Genomic DNA, 25,068 nt, shown 5'->3' with positions numbered 1-25,068 from the left:
TATTATTGCGTCGGAAAACTCCTATGATTGAAGATACTCAGTTATCGCAATCGTTTAGGAGACTACAGTCTCCTTGCCTACTCTGGCCAGGAACAGAAGTATGTCTCTAGTGCTCGAACATAACTGAACACTTCTCAATACGAACAGCGCCACAATAAAGTACCAAACCGTTCCTCTGTTAACACATTAATAACATCTCCCTAAAATTTGCGGAAACAAGGTAGACAGATTACAAATCCTTAGAACTCTAACCAAATTCGTTTCAATGTCACTTAAAACAGAGGGCAGAACTACTGGTAAATTTTCCATCGCCCTCTGTCCCGAAGATAAAACACAGTCTAACAGAATGTGGCGTACAGTGATCTGTACACCATAAGCACCACACACTGGAGGGTCGCCGCGCCGGAGCAAGAAGCCAGGCGTGAGAGGACTGTGGCCTACGCGAAGACGAACAAGGAGAAGCTCACCCCGTCTTCGTGGCTGAAACACCGCCGCGTAGTGCGCTTTACTAGACGCAGCATATTAGCTGTCACTTCCAGTTACTCCCATCGCGGCATGACTCTGTACCTCAACAGCGAGGCGATAGTGTGCAAGGGGACGGCACAGTGAAATAACTGAGGATCACGACATGCCTCCTTCGCTGCTACATCTGCGCTTTCGTTCTCCGCATTCATGTGCCTTGGTACCCAGCACAAAGACACCTCCCTCCACAGCCACTGTACTTGGAGGAGGGTGTCTTGTATATTCCGTACTACTTTCACTGCTGGGAACAAGCATTGTAGAGAATGAAGGTCGTTCAGAGAAACTGAATATACAAGGAATTTAGCACTTGAAACAGCGTCTCATCTGCTCCAGTGCCTGCAAGATCGCATATAATTCCACGCCGAAGGCAATTAAGTCCCGAGTCTGCCGGACCTTAAGTACTCGATCAGGAAAAACAACAGAGCAACCAACGGATTCCTGTTTCGACGAATCGGCAAAGACAGCTGAAGAGCTGTGTTGCCCAGTTACAATGTCATAAAATAATGTAGTTAAAAACATATGCAGGAGTGCAAACAGTCCTGTATGACACTAAATCTAAAATTGTTCTGGGCCTCTGCAGTAACCGTGGTAGCAATCGGTTAAAAGTCTGGATTTGTGGTTGTATATGCTCCATACTTAGTGACTGTAGCACAACCGCACACGGATCCCAAATGGTCATTGCTCTCGTGGGCGACTGGAGAAAAGGCGTAATCAATAGCCAAAAGTCACTAAAACATCACTACAATTGCGAATGCAATCATGTTCTGCATATCTGGTTCTACAATTTCTCCACGTTCGACCCACATATGTAGATTGACTGTAATTGCTTGTTAATCGATATATACCAGACTGGCTATATTTATCAGCGCCGGTATTATGTCTTGCAAGTCTGTTCTGTATTGTGTTGTTTTTTCGGTATCCTTTGTTGAGTTCATGACTCTTTAGCATATTGCCTACACAGTGAGTAGTTATGTTGCTGTAAGTCATTACGTGCCTCTTGTTACTATCTGCTGACAGTATGTGAGTAGTGTCACCTATCTCCCTCTCCCTCCCTCTCTCTCTCTCTCTCTCTCTCTCTCTCTCTCTCTCTCTCTCTCTCTCTGTGTGTGTGTGTGTGCGTGTTTTTTTTGTCTATTATGTGTTCGCTGTTTTTGTATTTTGTTGCTTATTTTGTCTGTTGGCTTTGCATCGTACCCATTCTCTTGTGCAGTTTATTTTATTACGTTCAGTTCTTCTGTGTAATCACGTTTGTTCATAGATGTAGTGCTCCGTCTGTGTAATAAATATTTAAAACTGTCTTCTTTGTGAGTTATGGAGTGATTGGATTGGTTTTGAACAATTGCGCTGGAGATTATAGACTTCATATAAATTTTGAACTCAGCCTTATTGTTTCTCTTGGTATGATGAGGTTTAAGACATTAAGTCTGTGTTCTATTTTCGTTTCAATGGTGATTTGTATTTGTGGATGGATAGTGTTTATGTCATTATAAAGTTCTTTCCTTCGAGAGCGTGATTCATCTTTTAGGCAAAGTATATCATACACATACGCTCAAGCTGTAAAATTAAACACACACACACACCCCCCCACACACACACACACATACACACAAACATGACATAAGCATCACAAATGTCAAAAACGCACGCCGCACCCAAAGAAACACTTCACAAAAGAAATGAACACCATATAGCCATAAAACGTGGAATGGTGGTAGAAACTCTGATCTTGGCAAATGAATCATACAAAATGCATGTGTAACGACAGCAGTAAAAGAAATAGCTTCTTATATGGATTCGTGGTGTCTGTTCTTTCGGACATGTCCGTAAGAACTGACATCGCGCAGAATTCGCAGCTGTGAAACATTTTATTAAAATAAAGGGGGATCAGTGGATCACTGTTGTCAGCTGCAGCGGGATGTTACGCGGAATCAGCGGCGACGAGCGAAAGTGAAACGACACTTGTCGCTATTGATTCCGCGTAACGTCCCGCTGCAGCTGACAACAGTGATCCACCTTTAAGTTAAAAAATAACTTCTTTTATACGACACAAACGAGGTAAAAACCACTTCACTTAGAAAAACCGCAACACGCCAAATACCTCGATATATATCGATTTCCCAGTCGGAATAAACAACAAATAAAGAAAATAAAAAGCCGTTTCGTTGTTTGCAGATGAAAGCTGTAGATTGTATAGTAGATTTAAAGCTACCACCGTACGCAAATAATAGCTTCGCGTGAGGTGTGTAAACACATTTACATACTTGTATTATTTCAAATTTACCATAAAACCAAAATCTTTAGGCATACAGTAAATGAACAACTCCTGAAGTCTTAACTCTGTGATATACACACATCAAAAAAAGTTTTGCATCACCTCGATTCCGAGAGTTCTGGAACCTGCACAGAAAATTGGAATAGAGAGCAACATAAACGTCATTCCCTCCCTTGTTATTGTTCATGAAAACCATACATTGCATGTTGTACCGCCATGCAGCGAAACCTACACAGGTGGTGATCCAGATTTCTGTATACACCAATACCTACAATACCCAATAGCACGTCCACTCGCATTGATGCGTGCCTGTATTCGTTATGGTATACTATCCACAAAGTTCATCAAGGCACTGTTGGTCCAGATTGTCCCACTCCTCAACGGCGATTCGGCGTAGATCCCTTAGAGTGGTTGGTGGGTCACGTCGTCCAAAAACAACCATTTTCAATCAATCCCAGGCAGGTCCGATAGGGTTCATGTCTGGAGGATATGCTCACCACTCTAGTCGAGCGATGTCGTTATCTTGAAGGAAGTCATTCACAAGTGTAATGTGCTGCGAATTCATAGAAAGAAAGATCCCTTATCATTTAGCTACAATATAGCAGGAATCAGTTAATATCATAAATTATCTGGGAGTACGCATTAGGAGTTAAAATGGAATGATCCTATAAAGTTGATCGTAGGTAAAGCAGATGCCAGACTGAGATTCATTGGAAGAATCCTAAGGAAATGCAATCCGAAAACAAAGGAAGTAGGTTACAGTACGCTTGTTCGCCCGCTGCTTGAATACTGCTCAGCAGTGTGGGATCCGTACCAGATAGGGTTGATAGAGGAGATAGAAAATATCCAACGGAGAGCAGCGCGCTTCGTTACAGGATCATTTAGTAATCGCGAAAGCGTTACGGAGATTATAGATAAACTCCAGTCGAAGACTCTGCAGGAGAGACATTTCAGTAGCCCGGTACGGGCTTTTGTTGAAGTTTCGAGAACATACCTTCACCGAGGAGTCAAGCAGTGTATTGCTCCCTCCTACGTATATCTCGCGAAGAGACCATGAGGATAAAATCAGAGAGATTAGAGCCCACACAGAGGCATACCGACAATCCTTCTTTCCACGAACAGTACGAGACTGGAATAGAAGGTAGAACCGATAGAGGTACTCAAGGTACCCTCAGCCACACACCGACAGGTGGCTTGCGGAGTATGGATGTAGATGTAGATGTGCACGATGAGGGCGCGAACTGTCTTCCGTGAAGACGAATGCCTCGCCAATATGCTGCCGATATGGTTGCACTATCTGTCAGAGGACCTCCATCCTACTGCACTCGCTGAACAGTGTGTATAAGGTCCTGTGGCTGCACAAAAAGCATATTCAACATGGTGACGTTGCTGTCAGGGTTCCTCCGCGCCATCAGCGGTAGGTAGCGGTCATCCAATCCAGTAGTAGTCCTTGGGTGGCCTGAGCGAGACATGTCATCGACAGTTCCTGTCTCTCTGTATCTCCTCCATGTCCGAACAACGTCGCTTTGGTTCACTCTGAGACGCCTGGACACTTCCCTTGTTGAGGGACCTTCCTGACACTCAGTAACAAAGCGGACGCGATCGAACCGCGGTGTTGACCGTCTAGGCATAGTAGAACTGCAGACAACACGAGCCATGTACCTTCTTCCTGGTGGAATGACTGCAGCTTATCGGCTGTCGAACCTCCTCCGTCTAATAGGCGCTGCTCATGCATGGTTGTTACATCTTTGGGCGGGTTTACAGACGTCTCTGAACAGTCAAAGTCTGTGATACAATATCCACACTCAACGTTTGTCTTCAGGAGGTCTGGGAACCGGAATGATGCAAAACTTTTTTGATGTGTGTATGTCTCAACTCTGTACCGTATGCGAACTAATGAAAAACGTTTGACACTTAACAATCGCTCCTTTTACAAATATAAATACATTTGTACCAGAAGTTCAAACAATCCACGGGAGAGATTAATATGAAACAACAGTTTTTCAGAAAGAAAGTAAACTATAATCCACTGAAGATGGCACAAAAGTGCTGAAACATTACTGGGTAAAAAAACTATAAAACAGTTTCTTGAATAACGCGGAATTCGTCTCGACTTTTTCTTAGAAAGCAAGCAAATAAGAACTCCAACATCCACAAGATCATTACACAGCCAACGTCTTTCAGTTTTCTTAATTATTCACTGCCACATTCCCATCGCCCTCTTGAACTTTTGGCTTTTACAGAGGATTTTTGCTGTCTGCTTCAGCACTTCTTCGTATTCTGAGAGCTTATCTCTTGTTTTGGCAACGTACAATGTTTTACAACCCACTGTTATTAGGCGGACTGCCTTATGACAGCCTTCAGTCCACCAAGCAAGTTTACATCTCCTTTGTAAAGCTGCTATTTCCTTTTCTGTAGGTGCGTATTTCTTCAGGTATCATGCCAGATCTCTGTTTTCCTTTGCTATAGCAGTTCTTAAAAATTAGCTTAGCCTGGGCTTTTCATCGTCGTTTCTTATAATTTTATTCTCAGGCAGTGTTTTCTTATTTAATGATAGAAGTCTGACACGGGTCAGTAAGTCATAAATTGGAAATTTGTGGTAAGTTCCTTTGGGACCAAACTTCTGAGGTCATCCGTCCCCAGTCTTACACACTACTTGATCTAACTTAAAGTGACTTACGCTAAGGACAACACACACACACACACACACCAATGCCCGAGGGAGAACTCGAACCTCCGACGGCAAACCAAGGCGCCTTGGACCACGCGGCTACATCGCGCCGCAGGAAGTGATCGGTTAAAACTGCCTCCTTTCCTCACTTCTACTTTCTCTATTTCCTTAACATCGCATTTCGATATTGCGACGTAGCCCAGTTGAAATTCCCCAAAATCTTTTTGTGGAAAACGCCGAATTTTCTTTTTCGTGAAATGTCAAAAAACCCTACACACAAGTATAAGACCAATCGCATCACAAACGTCAATAAGTTTTCTGCCATTTAAATTTGTTCTGTTGTGAGCAGGATAGTTGCCAGTCACATTCCGAAACTGACGTTCCTTTCCAGTTTGCGTGATGAAACTAAAACTCCAAGTTGAGGTTCCTTGTATTTATCTCTCTACCTGTTTCCAAAGAAAATCCACGCTTTCAGGGTTTCTTCGGTTGTCTTCATTTCGAATGCGTCGTCACTGAGCAGTCTGTACCTTTTGCTCGCACATTTGGATGTTACAGTAGAGAGTCTGTCAGAAGGGGAACTACAATCTGTTGTTATTGTTGTGGTCTTCAGTTCAGAGAGTGGTTTGATGCAGGTCTGCATGCTACTCTATTCTGTGTAAGCCTTTTCATCTTTTTCATCTCCGAATAACTAACGCAACCTACATCTTTCTGCATCTGGTCACTGCATTCATCACTTCTACGATTTTCACCCCCCACATTTCCTTCCAGTACTAATTGATGTCTTACAACGTGTCCTACCAACCGATCCCTTCTTCTAGTCAAGCTGTGCCCCAAATTCCTCATCTCCCCAATTCTGTTCAGTACCTCCTCATTAGTTTCGTAATCTACCAATGTAATCTTCAGCATTCTTCTGTAGCACCACATTTCGAAACCTTCTATTCTCTTCTTGTTTAAACTATTTGTTGTCCATGTTTCACTTCCATACATGGCCAATCTCCATACAAATACTTTCAGAAAAGACTTCCTGACGCTTAAATCTATACTCGATGTAAACAAATTTCTCTTATTTAGAAACGCTTCCCTTGCCATTACCAGTCTACATTTTATACCTTCTCTACTTCGACCATCATCAGTTATTTTGCTGTCCAAATAACAAAACTCATCTACTACTTTAAGTGTCTCGTTTTTTAATCTGATTCCCCCAACATCACCTGATTTAATTCGACTACATTCCAATATCCTCGTTTTGCTTTTGTTGATGTTCATCTTATATCCTACTTTCAAGACACTGTCCATTCCTTTCAACTGCTCTTCAAGGTCCTTTGTTCACTCTGACATAATTACAATATCATCGGCAAACCTCAAAGTTGTTATTTCTTCTCCATGGATTTTAATTCCTAATCCAAATTTTCTTTCCTTTCCTTTACTGCTTGCTCAATATATAGATTGAATAACATCTGGGATAGGCTACAACCCTGTCTCACTCCCTTCTCAACCACTGACCCCCTTTCGTGCTCCTCGACTCTTATAACTGCCATCTAGTTTCTGCAAAAACTGTAAATAGCCTTTCGCTACCTGTATTTGACCCCTACCACCTTCAGAACTTGAAAGAATTCCAGTCAATATTGTCAAAACTTTTCCCTAAGTCTACAAATACTAGAAACGTAGGTTTGCCTTTCCGTAATCTAAGATAAGTCGTAAGATCAGTATTGCTTCACGTGTTCCAACACTTCTACAGAATCCAAACTGATCTTGCCCGAGGTCGGCGTCTACCAGTTTTTCCATTCGTCTGTAAAGAATTCGTGTTAATATTTTGCAGCCGTGGCTTATTGAACTGATAGTTCGATAATTTTCACATCTGTCAACACCTGAGTCTGAGGGTATTTTGCCTGTTTCATATATCTTCCTCACCAGATGGTAGAGTTTTGTCAGGGCTGGCTCTCCCAAGGCTGTCAGTAGTTCTAATGGAATTTTGTCTACTTCCGGAGCATTGTTTCGACTCAGGTCTTTCAGTGCTCTGTCAAAATCTTCACGCAGTATCATATCTCCCATTTCATCTTCATCTACATCCTCTTCCATTTCCATAATATTTGAAATCGCCGTTGTATAGGCCCTCTATATACTCCTTCCACCTTTCTGCTTTCCCTTCTTTGATTAGAACTGGGTTTCCATGTTTCTTGATATTCATACAAGTGGTTCTCTTTTCTCCAAAGGTCTTTTTAATTTTCCTGTAGGCAGTATCTATATTACCCCAAGTGATATATGCCTCTACATCCTTAAATTTCTCCTCTAACCATCCCTGCTTAGCCATTTTGCTCTTCCTGCTCATTTTTGAGACATGTGTATTCCTTTTTGCATGCTCCATTTACTGCCTTTTTATATTTCCTCCTTACATCAATTAAATTCAATATCTCTTCTGTTACCCAAGGATTTCTATTAGCTCTCGTCTTTTTACCTACTTCATCCTCTGTTGCCTTCACTATTTCATCTCTCGAAGCTACCCATTCTTCTTCTGCTGTATTTCTTTCCCCTGTTCTTGTCACTCATTCCCTAATGCTCTCTCTGAAACTCTCTACAACCTCTGGTTCTTTCAGTTTATCCAAGTCCTATCTCCTTTTTTGCAGTTTCTTCAGTTTTAATCTACAGTTCATAGCCAATAGATTGTGGTCAGAGTCCACGTTTGCTCCTCGAAATGTCTTTGAATTTAAAACCTGGTTCCTAAATCGATGTCCTACTATTATATAATCTATCGAAAACCTTCCAGTTTCTCCAGGTTTCTTCCACGTATACAGCCTTCTTTCATGATTTTTAAACCGAGTGTTCGCTATGATTAAGCTATGATCTGTGCAAAATTCTACCAGGCGGCATCCTCTTACATTCCTCACCCTCATTCCATATTCACATATTACTTTTCCTTCCCTTCCTTTTACTAATATCGAATTCCAGTTCCCCATGACTAATAAATTTTCGTCTTCCTTTTCTGTCTGAATAATTTCTTTTATCTCATCTTAAGTAGTGTGTAAGCCTAGGGACCGATGACCTCAGCAGTTTGATCCGTTGGGAACTTACTACAAATTTACAATTTTTATCTCATCATACATTTCTTCAATCTCTTCATCTGCGGAGCTAGTTGGCATAGAACTTGTACTACTGTGGTAGGAGTGGGCTTCGTGTCTATCTTTGCTACAACAATTCGTTCATTACGATGTTCGTTGTAGCTTACCCACGCTCCTACATTTTTATTCATTATTAAACCTACTCCTGCATTACCCCTATTTGATTTTGTATTTATAACCCTGTATTCACCTGACCAGAAGTCTTAGTCCTCCTGCCACCGAACGTCACTAATTCCCACCATATCTAAATTTAATCTATCCATTTCCGTTTTTAATTTTTCTTACCCACCTGCCCGATTAAGGGATCTGATATTCCAAGCTCCGATCCGTAGAACACCAGTTTTGTTTCTGTTGATAACGACGTCCTCCGTAGTAATCCCCGCCCGGAGATCCGAAAGGAGGACTATTTTACCTCCGGAGAGGCTGTTATGGAGAGCATTATTTGTTTTTGAACTCAGAATGCTATCGTAGATTTGCCCGATCATTTTTCTAGATTTCCCTTAGTACAGTCAGTAATACTGAGAGTCAAAGGTGACGAATTCTGTGTGTATCCAGGCATGCAAGTAACTGAACTAGTGTTTTCAAGCTGACTGCTCAAAAATAGTGACGTTTCTGAACACGTAAATTATACCTGGTTATCTTTATTGAAGTATTAGACTCAGTTTTATTGCTTGAAGGGCTACAGATGGCTCTGACTCCATTCTGAATGGTTGTACAGGCTTCCCAGAATCCAAAGACCTGAGTGCGCGATAATGGAGTCTCGTTGTCTGACACCAAATTAGTTTCACCTTGTTTGATGGACAGATGTGCCTGTCCGTTGTTAGAACTATGGTGCAAGCCATAGAACAGGTTCTTCCGTCTACTCTGCCATCTAGGCCGTTCATCGATGTCGTTTTCTCGTCAGTTAATCATTGGGTGCTTGTATGGTCAAGCCTCACTCACTCCTATCTAGTCTATCTACAGAGAAATTCTCTAGGAGCAACAGCCACGAGCTGTGTTGGGGCTGAGAGTCTCACCTCTATGTCTCACGCAGGTTTACGTCCAGCTCTTAAGCCGGCGTCACAAGGCAGCTAACGCTGACGCAGACGCGGATGGGAAATCGAACGTCACGAGAGACAGCGCCTTCAGAACACGGTACGCTCTCAGCGCACTGCCGCTGCAGTTGTCGGCTTTATTTGGCTCACGATCCACATAGTTTGTTTTCGAAAATGGACGCGTGTGAAATTCCTATGCACATTCCCTCCCTGTCCACATGCTAGTCGTACTGTTTCGTCCGTAGGATACGCAAATGAAAACTTCAATATTGACGAACACGTAGTAACAAGAAAAGGAAAATTACATGTCCAGTCAGTTAGGACATCAGCTTATAAAACTTCACAAACCGAACGAATCTGTTTCTGAGAGAGAGCACACTTATTTATACACAACATCAAATACTACAGAAATATTCCCTACTAATTTAATAAGAAAGTCTCAAACCTTTGGAAAACACGAAGGTGAATTAAACAAAAAAGTGGGATTTGGGACGCGAACATACTACCCACGGGTTCATTACGTTGCGCCCCTACCACCTACGCTACACTGAGGTTCTACTGTGAGCAACCTTGCATTTTACATTAAGGCTTCTGAAGGCTTTAATCGCCGAGATGTTATTGTTGTTGTTGTGGTCCTCAGTCCTGAGACTGGTTTGATGCATCTCTCCATGCTACTCTATCCTGTGCAAGCTTCTTCATCTCCCAGTACCTACTGCAACCTACATCCTTCTGAATCTGCTTAGTGTATTCATCTCTTGGTCTCCCCCTACGATTTTTACCCTCCACGCTGCCCTCCAATACTAAATTGGTGATCCCTCGATGTCTCAGAACATGTCCTACCAATCGATCCCTTCTTCTAGTCAAGTTGTGCCACAAACTTCTCTTCTCCCCAATCCTATTCAATACTTCCTCATTAGTTATGTGATCTACCCATCTAATCTTCAGCATTCTTCTGTAGCACCACAATTCGAAAGCTTCTATTCTCTTCTTGTCCAAACTATTTATCGTCCATGTTTCACTTCCATACATGGCTACACTCCATACAAATACTTTCAGAAATGACTTCCTGACACTTAAATCTATGCTCGATGTTAACAAATTTCTCTTCTTCAGAAACGCTTTCCTTGCCATTGCCAGTCTACATTTTATATCCTCTCTACTTCGACCATCATCCGTTATTTTGCTCCCCAAATAGCAAAACTCCTTTACTACTTTAAGTGTCTCATTTCCTAATCTAATACCCTCAACATCACCCGACTTAATTCGACTACATTCCATTATCCTCGTTTTGCTTTTGTTGATGTTCATCTTATAGCCTCCCTTCAAGACACCATCCATTCCGTCCAACTGCTCTTCCAAGTCCTTTGCTGTCTCTGAAAGAATTACAATGTCATCGGCGAACCTCAAAGTTTTTATTTCTTCTCCATGCATTTTAATACCTACTCCGAATTTTTCTTTTGTTTCCTTTACTGCTTGCTCAATATACAGATTGAATAACATGGGGGAGAGGCTACAACCCTGTCTTACTCCCTTCCCAAATACTGCTTCCCTTTCATGCCCCTCCACTCTTATAACTGCCATCGTGTTTCTGTACAAATTGTAAATAGCCTTTCGCTCCCTGTATTTTACCCCTGCCACCCTTAGAATTTGAAAGAGAGTATTCCAGTCAACATTGTCAAAAGCTTTCTCTAAGTTTACAAATGCTAGAAACGTAGGTTTGCCTTTCCTTAATCTTTCTTCTAAGATAAGTCGTAAGGTCAGTATTGCCTCACGTGTTCCAGTATTTCTACGGAATCCAAACTGATCTTCCCCGAGGTCGGCTTCTACTAGTTTTTCCATTCGTCTGTAAAGAATTCGTGTTAGTATTTTGCAGCTGTGGCTTATTAAACTGATTGTTCGGTAATTTTCACATCTGTCAACACCTGCTTTCTTTGGGATTGGAATTATTATATTCTTCTTGAAGTCTGAGGGTATTTCGCCTGTTTCATACATCTTGCTCACCAGATGGTAGAGTTTTGTCAGGACTGGCTCTCCCAAGGCCGTCAGTAGTTCCAATGGAATGTTGTCTACTCCGGGGGCCTTGTTTCGACTCAGGTCTTTCAGTGCTCTGTCAAACTCTTCACGCAGTATCGTATCTCCCATTTCATCTTCATTTACATCCTCTTCCATTTCCATAATATTGTCCTCAAGTACATCGCCCTTGTATAGACTCTCTATATACTCCTTCCACCTTTCTGCTTTCCCTTCTTTGCTTAGAACTGGGTTTCCATTTGAGCTCTTGATATTCATACAAGTGGTTCTCTTATCTCCAAAGGTCTCTTTAATTTTCCTGTCGGCAGTATCCATCTTACCCCTAGTGAGATAAGCTTCTACATCCTTACATTTGTCATCTAGCCATCCCTGCTTAGCCATTTAGCACTTCCTGTCGATCTCATTTTTGAGACGTTTGTATTCCTTTTTGCCTGCTTCATTTACTGCATTTTTGTATTTTCCTCTTTCATCAATAGATGTAGATACATTGTCAATAATAGATCAACTCTGTGCATTGTTTGAATAACAGTTACATACAAGCTAAACATTGTAGATATTCATTTGCTGTAGAGACGAGTTAAAAATATTTTCTCCTTTCATCAATTAAATTCAATATTTCTTCTGTTACCCAAGGATTTCTACTAGCCCTCGTCTTTTTACCTACTTGATCCTCTGCTGCCTTCACTACTTCATCCCTCAAAGCTACCCATTCTTCTTCTACTGTATTTCTTTCCCCCATTCCTGTCAATTGTTCCCTTATGCTCTCCCTGAAACTCTGTACAACCTCTGGTTCTTTCAGTTTATCCAGGTCCCATCTCCTTAAATTCCCACCTGTTTGCAGTTTCTTCAGTTTAAATCTACAGGTCATAACCAATAGATTGTGGTCAGAGTCCACATCTGCCCTTGGAAATGTCTTACAATTTAAAACCTGGTTCCTAAATCTCTGCCTTACCATTATATAATCTATCCGATACCTTTTAGTATCTTCAGGGTTCTTCCATGTATACAACCTTCTATCATGATTCTTAAACCAAGTGTTAGCTATGATTAAGTTGTGCTCTGTGCAAAATTCTACCAGGCGGCTTCCTCTTTCATTTCTTAGCCCCAATCCATATTCACCTACTACGTTTCCTTCTCTTCCTTTTCCTACACTCGAATTCCAGTCACCCACGACTATTAAATTTTCGTCTCCCTTCACTATCTGAATAATTTCTTTTATTTCATCATACATTTCTTCGATTTCTTCGTCATCTGCAGAGCTAGTTGGCATATAAACTTGTACTACTGTAGTAGGTGTGGGCTTCGTATCTATCTTGGCCACAATAATGCGTTCACTATGCTGTTTGTAGTAGCTTACCCGCATTCCTATTTTCCTATTCATTATTAAACCGACTCCTGCATTACCCCTATTTGACTTTGTGTTTATAACCCTGTAGCCACCTGACCAGAAGTCTTGTTCCTCCTTCCACCGAACTTCACTAATTCCCACTATATCTAACTTTAACCTATCCATTTCCCTTTTTAAATTTTCTAACCTACCTGCCCGATTAAGGGATCTGATATTCCACGCTCCGATCCGTAGAATGCCAGTTTTCTTTCTCCTGATAACGACATCCTCTTGAGTAGTCCCCGCCCGGAGATCCGAATGGGGGACTATTGTACCTCCGGAATATTTTACCCAAGAGGACGCCATCATCATTTAATCATACAGTAAAGCTGCATGCCCTCGGGAAAAATTACGGCCGTAGTTTCCCCTTGCTTTCAGCCGTTCGCAGTACCAGCACAGCAAGGCCGATTTGGTTTCTGTTACAAGGCCAGATCAGTCAATCATCCAGACTGTTGCCCTTGCAACTACTGAAAAGGCTGCTGCCCCTCTTCTGGAACCACACGTTTGTCTGGCCTCTCAACAGATACCCCTCCGTTGTGGTTGTACCTACGGTACTGCTATCTGTATCGCTGAGGCACGCAAGCCTCCCCACCAACGGCAAGGTCCATGGTTCATGGGGGGAGGGGGGGATATGCTATTAACTGACATTTAATAATAAAAAATCCTACCAAAAACAACACTATTTTGACGGATCTTCAATGTGCCATTGCTTTAAGTCGACGTACTTTCATAATACGAGAGTTCTTACACTAAAGTAACTAAATACGAAAAAAAATTTTTAACCGCCAGGCGGTCATCTGACATCTGGAATCTGGAATTGAAGGGGTCTCTGCAGGGTATCTCTGTAAAGGCAAGTTTTTAAAATTCTCTGTATAGATGTGGGAGTGGCACTGAGGATGCTGCCGAACTGTGAATCGTAGAGGGACACTTTTTATTCAAGCATGTGTCAATGCTGGAGTCCCCACCCCCATCCGCCCCGTCCCATCCCCTGACTACGCCTCAGGACAGCGTGAAACAGAAGGACTGAAAAAGAACGAGCACCTTTTGATGCTTAGAATCTCGTTTAAATTTCGTCGAATGGTTTTGAATGCTCCCTATACGAGAGCAGAAATGGCGGTCGCACTGCGCTGCAAAGAGGTCCGATCACGTTGAACGAGGATACAGATCCACAATGTCCTTCGGGGTGTGAGTAGTGTCAAAGTTTGTCAACAACAATGTTCTGTCGCTCATCGCACTGTGAACTGTCGTTTTCTACCGCGAAATGTGTAGGAATCAACGTCCCAAGGAAAAGAGCGCTCTCATTGACGCTCTTTACGCCCCCCCTCAGGCCGTTTCGTGTTGATTGTGAGCGGCGGTGTGTCTCAGATGTTTTTCTCGGCCACCCATAAGAAAACTCCGCGTTTTGAACGCTGGGCGTCGCGGTTATGATTTCCATCGCAAAAGCGTCAAAAGAAGGGGTGAAATGTGGGTAAGAGGGAGTGTGGCGGTCATGACATCGTGTGACAGGTCCGCGGTGGTGCTAGGCAGAATTATGGTGAAATAAGGTACCAATGTGGCCTCATTAATCCGTCCTGTACATCATAAGAACTTCTAATATCTGGCCTTGTTTGTTTTCCTTGTGTCTACATCTTGATGTTTGAGGCTTCGTCCAGCTCTAGGGTAAAGTCTCAGGGCGCCACGTTTTTGCACCATCACAGAAGAAAGTTGTAGTGATCCTTAAGTGATCTTTAAGCTTCTGAGTTGCAATGGAAGACACTTAGGAGGTTTCGAAAATGTAATGCCTTAATTGCGTTGCGCAGTGGAGAATAGTCATGATTTAATATTTGATAAATAATGAGATTTCCACTCTGCAGCGGAGTGTGCGCTGATATGAAACTTCCTGGCAGATTAAAAGTGTGTGCCGGACCGAGACTCGAACTCGGGACCTTTGCCTTTCGTGGGCAAGTGCTCTACCAACTTTTTCTTTTTCTTTTTTTCTCCTTTTCCTTCTTTAATTTTTAGAAAGTCCCGTAATAAAATGGAACTACAAAAAAAAAAAAAAAAAGAGAACCTAAGTGCCACCGCCACTTTCAATCCTATAACAAAAAAATCTGGTCCACTTCAGGCGTTGGCTCCTGACTAAACCTACTCCAGAGAGCTACCTATATACCAGGAAAAATATGGGAAATCAAGATTAGGGCTATCCTTACAAACAAAACAAAATCTTCCTTTTTCTGAATTATATTTTTATTGTTTTTATTGTTTTATTTTTGTTTAGTTTTATTGTGTAATTGATCAGAGGCCTTCTGCGCCCCGCTAGTAATATGTTGAGTCACGTCTTCTCGAAATTGTTCCGTTCAATTGTTCAGAAATGTTCATTGGTTCAAACAGAAAACCTTCTTCTCTCTTGGCTTAACACATTCCAGCTGCGAGACGGGTCGTGGAAAGCACTCCCAAGGAAGTTCGAGAAAAATTGTCTGTATTTTTGGTGACGGACAATGACATAATGACGGTCATTGAGGTACGTCCAAAAATCGAGTACAGAGTTTACAGTTTTTCCAAATAGGTAGTGAATGGCATGTCCGCGAATCCAATTCACAGCATTGGTCTTTGTCCGAGGAAAATAGTCACGTTCCGTAAATAATAATGAAAGGGGAGTAATCCGATCCGGAATGTCCCGCGTTAGAAAAGCCACAATACGACGAACCAAGTGCCAAACCTCCGCCGCCGGTCCGCAAACCAACGGATGTTCATCATTGTCTGGCACTCCACACGTGGAACATAGAGGTGATTGGGCGAGGTGGATACGATGAAAGCGAAATTGGTTGATTTGCTTACCATTGACAGTTAGGTACCAGACAGATTGAACATTCGTGTTAAGGTAACAGGCGAGCACCGCGCGCCATACATGTCAACCGGGGCAACTTTTGTTCAATCGGGTTAGGTGGACGACCTAATTGGAGGACATTGTATACTGCCTTTGTCTTGAGTAAAAGCTGTCTTGATAAAGTGAGGCGTAGATAACTGAGTTTAAGAAAGAAGTATCGTATATAATGGAACTAGGGCGGAACATCCGAGATCACCACTGGGGCTGACAGTGAGAACGGCGAATATGCCGACAGGAGGAGACTAGTGAGGCTCGTTGGGCAACGTGTCCATACCGTCATCTGGGAGCTGACAAATAGGGCGCGAGCTCTATCCGGCACGTGAAACAGACCTCTTTCACGGGGAAGAGTAAGGGTTGCATAGTTAACTTTGAACAACAGCCCAGAGCTGACGAAAGATGCCATCGCTGCCAACATGTGACGTGCCACAGTAAGTGGGAAAGGTAGAACTTGTGCTACATGGGGAACTCGGGATGCGATATATATATTTACATATCGAGCTCGTTGGAGAGTATCTGGGGATCGAAGGCGATGGTCCATAAGACCTGCTCTGATCATTAAAAGGAGGCGTCGGCAGTTGATGGTGGCTGAACGCTGGAGATGAGATGAAAAATCTATTCCCAAACAGCGAATGTTATCAACGGTGGTGAGAGGTGTAACGCACTCCACGGGAAGTCCCGTGCCAATGAACATAACTTGTGACTTCGTACGTTTAAAGAGCTACCCGATGCCTCACCATAAGTCGCTACCCACGTCAAAACAGCTCGAACCTCGTCGGCATTACGTAAACAGATGACTACATCGTCAGCGTAGGCCGTGCAACAGAAGCGGTAGCGATCTATGGACAACCCCACCAAACGTTGTCTTAGTCCACATAGCAAGGATTTCAAGGAAAAGGCGTACAAAATCGCTGATAGAGGGCAGCCTTGACGTACGGATCGACCTATTTTTATCAGAGGAGTGAGTCTGCCATTGTACATAATCCTGGATGAGGCACCCCGCAGAAGGCGCATCACTACTGTGATAACGGCGACTGGGAAACCCATATGGTGGAGAACGGCCGTAAGGAACGAATGGTCAACTCTCTCAAGAGCTTGACTAAAGTCCAAAGACGCAAGTGCCCCAGAGAGGCGTTGTGCCTTGGTAACAGCGATCATATCCCTGTAGCGGCATAAAGCCGTGCGGATATTATTATCCCCTCCCAAAGATGCTTGGTCTGGCGACACAACATATCGGGCAACGTTTTTAAGTCGTGCCGCCAAAAGGCGAGTGAAGATTTTCATATCACTGTTAAGGAGGGTGATGGGCCGATAATCACTGACATTGTTGCCACCATGCGGTTTATGTACAGGAATAATAATTCCTTCCATGAAAGCGTCCGGCACAGGTACTTCCGGAGACATCAGTTCCCGACAGATGGAGGTAAAGGTGGAGTCTAACAAATCACGGAAGGTGCGATAAAATTCGAGGGGAAGACCGTCGGGTCCTGGAGAGCGATTGATGGTTCCTGCCCGGATCGCATTGCGAACTTCATCATCAGTCACCTCTGACATTAAGTCAATCGTCGCATCTCCTGGGATACCACCGAAGTTGAGGTGTGAGACTTCCTCGATCAACTCTGGGGAATGTGGAATTGCGGCGTAGAGCTGCTGGTAGTGGGCGTGAAGCACATTCCCTATTGCAGATTGGGTTACGTAGCGACGCCCTTCGTGGTCTGTTAGGACATGAATCAATTTTCGGCGTCGATTTTGGCGTTCTTGGATGATATGGTACATCGACGGATGTTCATGAGGCATGCGATCAGCAGTACGAGATCGTACTATCGCTCGTTCCAAATGCCTCCGCATGAGATTGGAGATTTGTGCCTTAGAATGGTTCATCCTTGTATGGCGCTCAGGGGAGGCTGGCATCGTGGAGCATTCTCGTAGGATCCTGTAGTAAAAGTCCATAGTGCTCTTCCTCCAGGCTACAACATCTTTGCCGTACCGGATCAAAGTTTTTCGAAGAGCAGGTTTTGAACACTGATCCACCAGGATATGGTAGACGGATACGTGGGACGGCGTCTATTATATGTGATCCAAGTGTCTTCTATTAGAAGTCGACAGTCAGGTGAATTAAGAAGTGCCGTGTTCAGTTTCCATAAACCACGTCCGTGCCATACTGCCTGTCTTGTGAGAACCACATCACAGAAGTAAGCCTCATGATCTGAGAAAGCAACATGCCAGATTTCAGCCTGTCGAGTGTGTTGAATTAGGGATCGCGAGATGTAGAAGCGATCCAGTCGGCTAGAGGAGTGTGCAGTGTAGTACGTAAAGCCCGTAAGATCACCGTCATCACGTCTCCACATGTCGACAAATTGTAGCCGCGTGACGGTTGTTTCCAGAGCTGCGCATGGTGAGTGACGCGGCAATTGATCCTGAGGTCGCTGGGTGCAGTTGAAGTCTCCACCCATGACCCAATCATCGTGTGGTCCCATAAAAAGGGGTGTAACTTCATTCGCGAAGAAGGCATTGCGTTCACGACGGTAGCTGGAGCCCGACGGCGCATAAATGTTGACGATACGTACACCAAAGAGAGTAAGGGCCATACCTCTGCTGCTGTGATGATGATGATGATGTTTGGTTTGTGGGGCGCTCAACTGCGTGGTTATCAGCGCCCATACAATTACCCAATCTTTGCTCAGTCCAATTTCGCCACTTTCCTGGATGATGATGAAATGATGAGGACAACACAAACACCCAGTCATCTCGAGGCAGGTGAAAATCCCTGACCCCGCCGGGAATCGAACCCGGGACCCCGTGCTCGGGAAGCGAGAACGCTACCGCGAGACCACGAGCGGCGGACCTCTGCTGTTGGGGAGGTATAGGACATCTTCGGCAGGAAGACCTTCTCGTAAGATAATGGCAACACCACTACCGGTGTCCGAAGCGGGAGAAAGATGCGCCGTGAAGCCATGTGGTAGTGAAAAATCGGCGACATGCACTTCCTGAAAAAGCGCAATATCTATGCCCGCATCATAAATCATATCGCAGAGCAGCGCTAGTTTGTGAGGCGCACGAATGGTCGCGAGGTTAATCGTTGCGACACGATAATGCTGGTGTTGGAGTCCGACAGGCACAGGTGGGGCTCCTTCTTCAGGAGCGAGAGGTCGTCGATCTTGCCGGTCCGCTGAAGAGGTTGCTATTGTGGAGAGTTTGCGGGCGCAACCGAAGGGGGCGCCCCATCATCAGCACCGTCCACCCCAGTCCCTTCGATCTCCACGTCGTCTGCCCAGAAGACTGATACTGCGGTAGGACATCGGCTGTGCACATCATCCACGTGGAGAGGAGACGAAGTTTTCGGCTCAGCGGATAGGCTCTCTTCAACGTCGACCCGTGGGGGGACGGCGCCAGTAAGAAGGGGTGTTCGTTGCCAGTGGTCGCCTGTGGCGGGTCGTTCGCATCAGACTTTTGGTCATCAAAGAGCGGTTTGTCGTCCATCTTCGGGTCTGCATCCCTGGTATCCATCCGCAGAATGGATTCATCAGGGGGTGTACGGCTACGTTTCTTTCTCTTTCGTGTCGACCCTTGTTTTCGAACATGTCGTGCAGAGTCTGATTGCGAGTGGCTTTCGTCTGACTCCATATCATTCTGAAAGAAAGCAGAAGTAGGTACCACTCCTGAATCAACGTACATCTCAGTAGCATTTTCAGTCACAGTGCTGCGAAGATTCGGCAGGTCAGGATCTGGCGTCTGTGGCACCTCAGAAGGAATCTCAGTAGCAGTTGAACCTACCTGATCAGACGACGTCAACGGAGCAGGAAGACCCTGTGTAGAGGTGCTACCTTCCTTGGCAACCTTGGCATATGTGACAGGGATCTGGGGACGCTTCCTCGCCGACCGGCGTCTGGATCAGGCGGCGTCGCATGGAGGCGTATCTGACGTGGCCTTCTTGTCCACAACCCGCACATGTGCGGGGTTGGCCGTCGTACATGACAATGGCTCCCACCCCGTCAATTGTCAAATATGATGGTATATGTTTCTTTCAGTTCAATTTGACCTGCCGCACACCATTAAGGACATGGTAGGTCGTGTAGGCTTTTTCCACTACGTAACTGATGACGTTACCGTATGGTTGTAAAGCAGAGACAATATCGTCCTTCGGCACTTCAAAAGGTAGTTCAAACACCCTAATCGTGCGTTGACCGTACTCTGCGAGTTCAAGTGTTACAGCTCCGACGTGACCATCAGAGTATTTGAACGTAAGTCAATTGGCGGTAAGTCCTCGACATGTAAACGGTGGACGGACACAAGCCTTAAAGCTACGACGCGGAAGTAAACAACGCCTGCAGCGGAGCACTGGCCGGCCGAGCGCTGCCACGGCTGAGAGCCGACTACAATAACGACAACACAACACCCAGTCCCTGAGTGAAGAAAATTTCCGACCCAGCCCCGAATCGAACCCGGGCCCGTCGGACGGCAACGACTCACGGCCCGTCCTCACAGCTTTACTTCTGCCAGTACCTCGTCTCCTACCTTCCAAACTTTACAGAAGCTCTCCTGCGAACCTTCCAGAACTAGCACTCCTGAAAGAAAGGATATTGCGGAAACATGGCTTAGTCACAGCCTAGGGGATGTTTCCAGACTGAGATTTCCACTCTGCAGCGGAGTGTGCGCTCATATGAAACTTCCTGGCAGTTTAAAACTGTGTGCCGGACCGAGACTCGAACTCGGGACCTTTGCCTTTCACGGGCAAGTGCTCTACCAACTGAGCTACCCTAGCACGACTCACGCCCCGTCCTCACAGCTTTACTTCTGCCAGTACCTCGTCTCCTACGTTCCAAACTTTACAGAAGCTCTCCTGCGAACCTTCCAGAACTAGCACTCCTGAAAGAAAGGATATTGCGGAAACATGGCTTAGTCACAGCCTAGGGGATGTTTCCAGACTGAGATTTCCACTCTGCAGCGGAGTGTGCGCTCATATGAAACTTCCTGGCAGTTTAAAACTGTGTGCCGGACCGAGACTCGAACTCGGGACCTTTGCCTTTCACGGGCAAGTGCTCTACCAACTGAGCTACCCTAGCACGACTCACGCCCCGTCCTCACAGCTTTACTTCTGCCAGTACCTCGTCTCCTACGTTCCAAACTTTACAGAAGCTCTCCTGCGAACCTTCCAGAACTAGCACTCCTGAAAGAAAGGATATTGCGGAAACATGGCTTAGTCACAGCCTAGGGGATGTTTCCAGAATGAGATTTCCACTCTGCAGCGGAGTGTGCGCTGATATGAAACTTCCTGGCAGATTAAAACTGCTTTAATCTGCCAGGAAGTTTCATATCAGCGCACACTTATTTGATACATGTTTATATTGTATATGAGACGTGTATTCGAACCCATGCTCCTATGTTAACGGTAACCAGTTCAGTAAGAATTCTCATACCTTGAACTTATGATTCTTCTCGCCATTCTCACTTAAATGTTACAGGGTGACAATTATTGAATTATATGAAATAAAATTTCTCAATGGTTCGCGCTACGACGTTCAAATTGCAAGGTTGGCCGCGGGACATGAAGAGAGTATGCACCGATGGTTTAGTTTAGCGAAGAAGTCCACTTTCATTTCGATGGGTTCGTCATTGAGCAAAATAGACGCATTTGGGGGCTGAGAATCCTCATTTTACGAAAATGGCTCGGAGCACTATGGGACTTAACATCTATGGTCATCAGTCCCCTAGAACTTAGAACTACTTAAACCTAACTAACCTAAGGACAGCACACAACACCCAGCCATATCGAGACAGAGAAAATCCCTGACCCCGCCGGGAATCGAACCCGGGAACCCGGGCGTGGGAAGCGAGAACGCTACCGCACGACCACGAGATGCGGGCTCATTTTACGAAAGATAAGTCTCTTCACATCAACGAGTGGCTGTGTGGTGTGTAATATCCATGCACGGAATATAATGGGTGCGATACTCGTTGATAGCACGGTGACTAACGAACGGTACGTGAAGGTTTTAGAAGATGATTTCATCCCCATTATCTAAGGTGGACAAGATGTGGTTCATGCAAGGCGGAGCTCAACCCCCTTCGAAGCACGAGAGTGTTTGATGTCCTGGAGGAGCTCTCTGGGGACCGCTTTCTGGCTCTGTGGTACCCAGAGCCCACAGGCAAGAGCCTCGATTGGCCGTCAATTTCTCCGGATCTGATCACATGCGACTCCTTTTTGTAGGGCTATATTAAAGAAAAGGTGTACAGAAATTGCCCCAAAACTATTGCTGAGACGAGAAAAGCCATTCAGAAGGTCATCGACAACGTCGGTATTCCGACACTTCAGCGGATCATGCAGAATTTCGCTATTCGTCTGCGCTACATCATCGTCAATGATGGCAACCTATATCCGAATATTTGTAGTGACGTTAACATGTTGAATTAAATGTGTGCCTGCAGTAGTCTCTAACTAATTTACGTTTTTTCTTTTTCGTATAGTTCAATAATTGTCACCCTGTACATGCCTCAATAAAAGCAAACTTTTGTGGCACTGGTTATCCTAATAAAAGTTTACAACTAAGTTATGTATGTGAAGAGTAACATATAATACAAAATACATAACATTTGTTTAATGTTCGGCCTACTTGTTGCACTACGTTATCTGTGTAATTCCGTAACGTAACACGATAAAGAACATTCTTGGTAACTGAACATCCGCACATCTAGTGAAGCTGTCACTCATGGAAGCATTGAGGGGTACACGAGGCCGTGTTGTTTGTTTCCAGACGGTGCCAGCCCAGACACGCTGCAGTACACGACACTGAACGTCATGTCCAACACGCAGTGCAGCCAATACTTCGGCGGTCCCATCTTAGACTTCACACTCTGCGCCGTCGGTTCCAGCGGACAGAGCACCTGCAACGTAAGTATCTACCGCCATTTTCACTGCAACAGATATTGATTCCACACGGTAACTGAAGTGGCCGAGTAATCTGACCGCCACGAGAACCATGTCCAGTCGGGACAGTGCGCGGATTCTGGGACAGAAATCAAAAGAACTAGTGAACACCATCACTCAACGTAATATTGTATTACACTTAAGTTTGGTATAAAGTGTCCTTGTTGAAATCCATATAAAAATCTTTAGCAAAGCAGGGACAAGTTAACACGTTCTCTACATAGAAATATACGTACTGAAAGTCTTGATGCCAGTTTGATGCACTACTTTCGGTGAGAAAGTTACGACTGCACTAACTATCCTCGACTGCTGCTAACTGGAGCTGGCAGAGGTTTGGGGTCAGTGGAACGCACGCTACAAGGCGTCTGACTCGGAGCTGTTCTTGAAGTAACTGATGTGTAACAGTTCGTAGAGTCACTGTGGTGCCAACTGCTGCTCAGTTTGCTGCTGCATGTGCAGTACGATGAGCCAGAGCCATACGCCGAAGACGATGGTCTTCCTTCCCGGTAGTGCCACGTGGCCGTCCGAGGTCCGGTTCAAATGGGTCTGGGCACTATGGGACTTAACTTCTAAGGTCATCAGTCTCATAGAACTTAGAACTACTTAAACCTAACTAACCTAAGGACATCACACACATCCATGCCCGAGGCAGGATTCGAGCCTGCGACCGTAGCGGTCGCACGGTTCCAGCCTGTAGCGATTAGAACCGCTCGGCCACCCCGACCGGCCCGAAGTTCGGTCTACTTGTGACTACATTCTCGTGATCACCGCTGGCAGTAATCACACACAGTGGCTACATTCTTACCACATCTTTCTACAGTATCGAAGAAGGAACATCCAGCTTATCGCAACCCTGTTATACGACTTTTTTCAAATTCAGTGAGGTGATGATATTGGTGTCTTTATCGCCTAAAGGCATTCCTGAGTACAATCAACTCACCGCGTTCAGCCTCAAATGCAACTAACTCTCACGACCATTACAGCGTGTAATTAAAGCAAACCTGGATTGTATCCTCACAGTGACGCTACTAGTGGCACTCTTATGCGAATATCTCGAAATTTGAGTAGACTTCATTTTTCAGATGTAGAAACACGACTACTACCAGTTTTCGTGTATGTCACAGGACGCCTTAGTGTTGCAAAATTTTTCTGTCAGTGTATTTTATAGCATCGTGTACTTCATAGAGTAGAAGAACAGTTAGCAGATCATGAATGTCTCAGCATGACAATTCACCTTATAATAAAGGTGCAGCTGTGAGGAAATGGATTGTGGACAATAACATTCCTGAATTGGATTAGCCTGCACAGAATCCCGACCTGAACACAATGGAACACTTTTTGGTCGACTTCCATTACTTTAAACTGCAGCGTCCTACAGCACAACGTCCTCTAGTTTTGGGCTAGCATTCCTCCACATACGTTCAGACACCTGACTGTAAGTGTCTCCAGCAGTTTCACGCCGACGTGAAGGTGCGTGGTGGAGACGCACAGGTACTTTTGAACAGATACCGAATATCCGCCACAATGGCAGTTGCATTCCAGGGAAGCGATTTTAAGGACTTATGGTGGTACTATTTTAGAACGTATGTGTTTACCTTCAGCGCTACATCTTGAGTGAGTGACCCTTTACTGTGTTGGGGAATACCTGATTGGGGCTCCCACCAGCCAGAGATTATACTGTGGTCACGTTTCAGGGCGACAGCGGCGGCGCGCTGGTGGTCGGCTCGCAGGGAAGCTACACGCAGATCGCCGTCGTCAGCTGGATTTCGGGCAATGGTTGTTCGAGCGGAGACCCGGCCGGCTTCACCAGGGTCACCTACTTCCTCGACTGGATCTCAAGTACCGCCGGCATCACCATTCCGTAAAGGCAGCACATTCATCACCGGCTATTTCCAGATTCCTCGAGAGAAGAAACTGTGAACAATACACAACCCCAAATAAATAATTCATTATATGAAGTGTCTTATTTATTGATTTATTGCTCGTTAATTAACAAGAGTATGAATGAAACTTCCTGGCAGATTAAAACTGCGTGCCCGACCGAGACTCGAACTCGGGACCTTTGCCTTTCGCGGGCAAGTGCTCTACCAACTGAGCTACCGAAGCACGACTCACGCCCGGTCTCACAGCTTTACTTCTGCCAGTATCTCGTCTCCTCCCTTCCAAACTTTACAGAAGCTCTCCTGCGAACCTTGCAGAACTAGCACTCCTGAAAGAAAGGATATTGCGGAAACATGGCTTAGCCAC

General features: G+C 44.8%; 1 protein-coding gene across 1 annotated transcript in view; it reads left to right on the top strand.

The window, feature by feature from the left end:
• LOC126162004 (brachyurin-like) overlaps positions 1–24,779 on the top strand; it is a 70,522-nt gene extending 45,743 nt beyond the window's left edge. The window contains exons 6-7 of the mRNA XM_049918225.1: positions 22,649–22,785; positions 24,516–24,779. Of these exons, the coding sequence (XP_049774182.1) occupies positions 22,649–22,785; positions 24,516–24,686 (308 nt within the window). The 3' untranslated portion in view covers positions 24,687–24,779. The remainder of the gene's footprint in view (positions 1–22,648; positions 22,786–24,515) is intronic.
• The last annotated feature ends 289 nt before the right edge of the window (positions 24,780–25,068 follow it).

Source organism: Schistocerca cancellata, chromosome 2 (assembly GCF_023864275.1).
Source record: "Schistocerca cancellata isolate TAMUIC-IGC-003103 chromosome 2, iqSchCanc2.1, whole genome shotgun sequence".
Taxonomy (NCBI): Eukaryota; Metazoa; Arthropoda; class Insecta; order Orthoptera; family Acrididae; genus Schistocerca; species Schistocerca cancellata.
The sequence above is the reverse complement of the archived record's forward strand: the minus strand, read 5'-3'. Positions and strand labels throughout refer to the sequence as shown.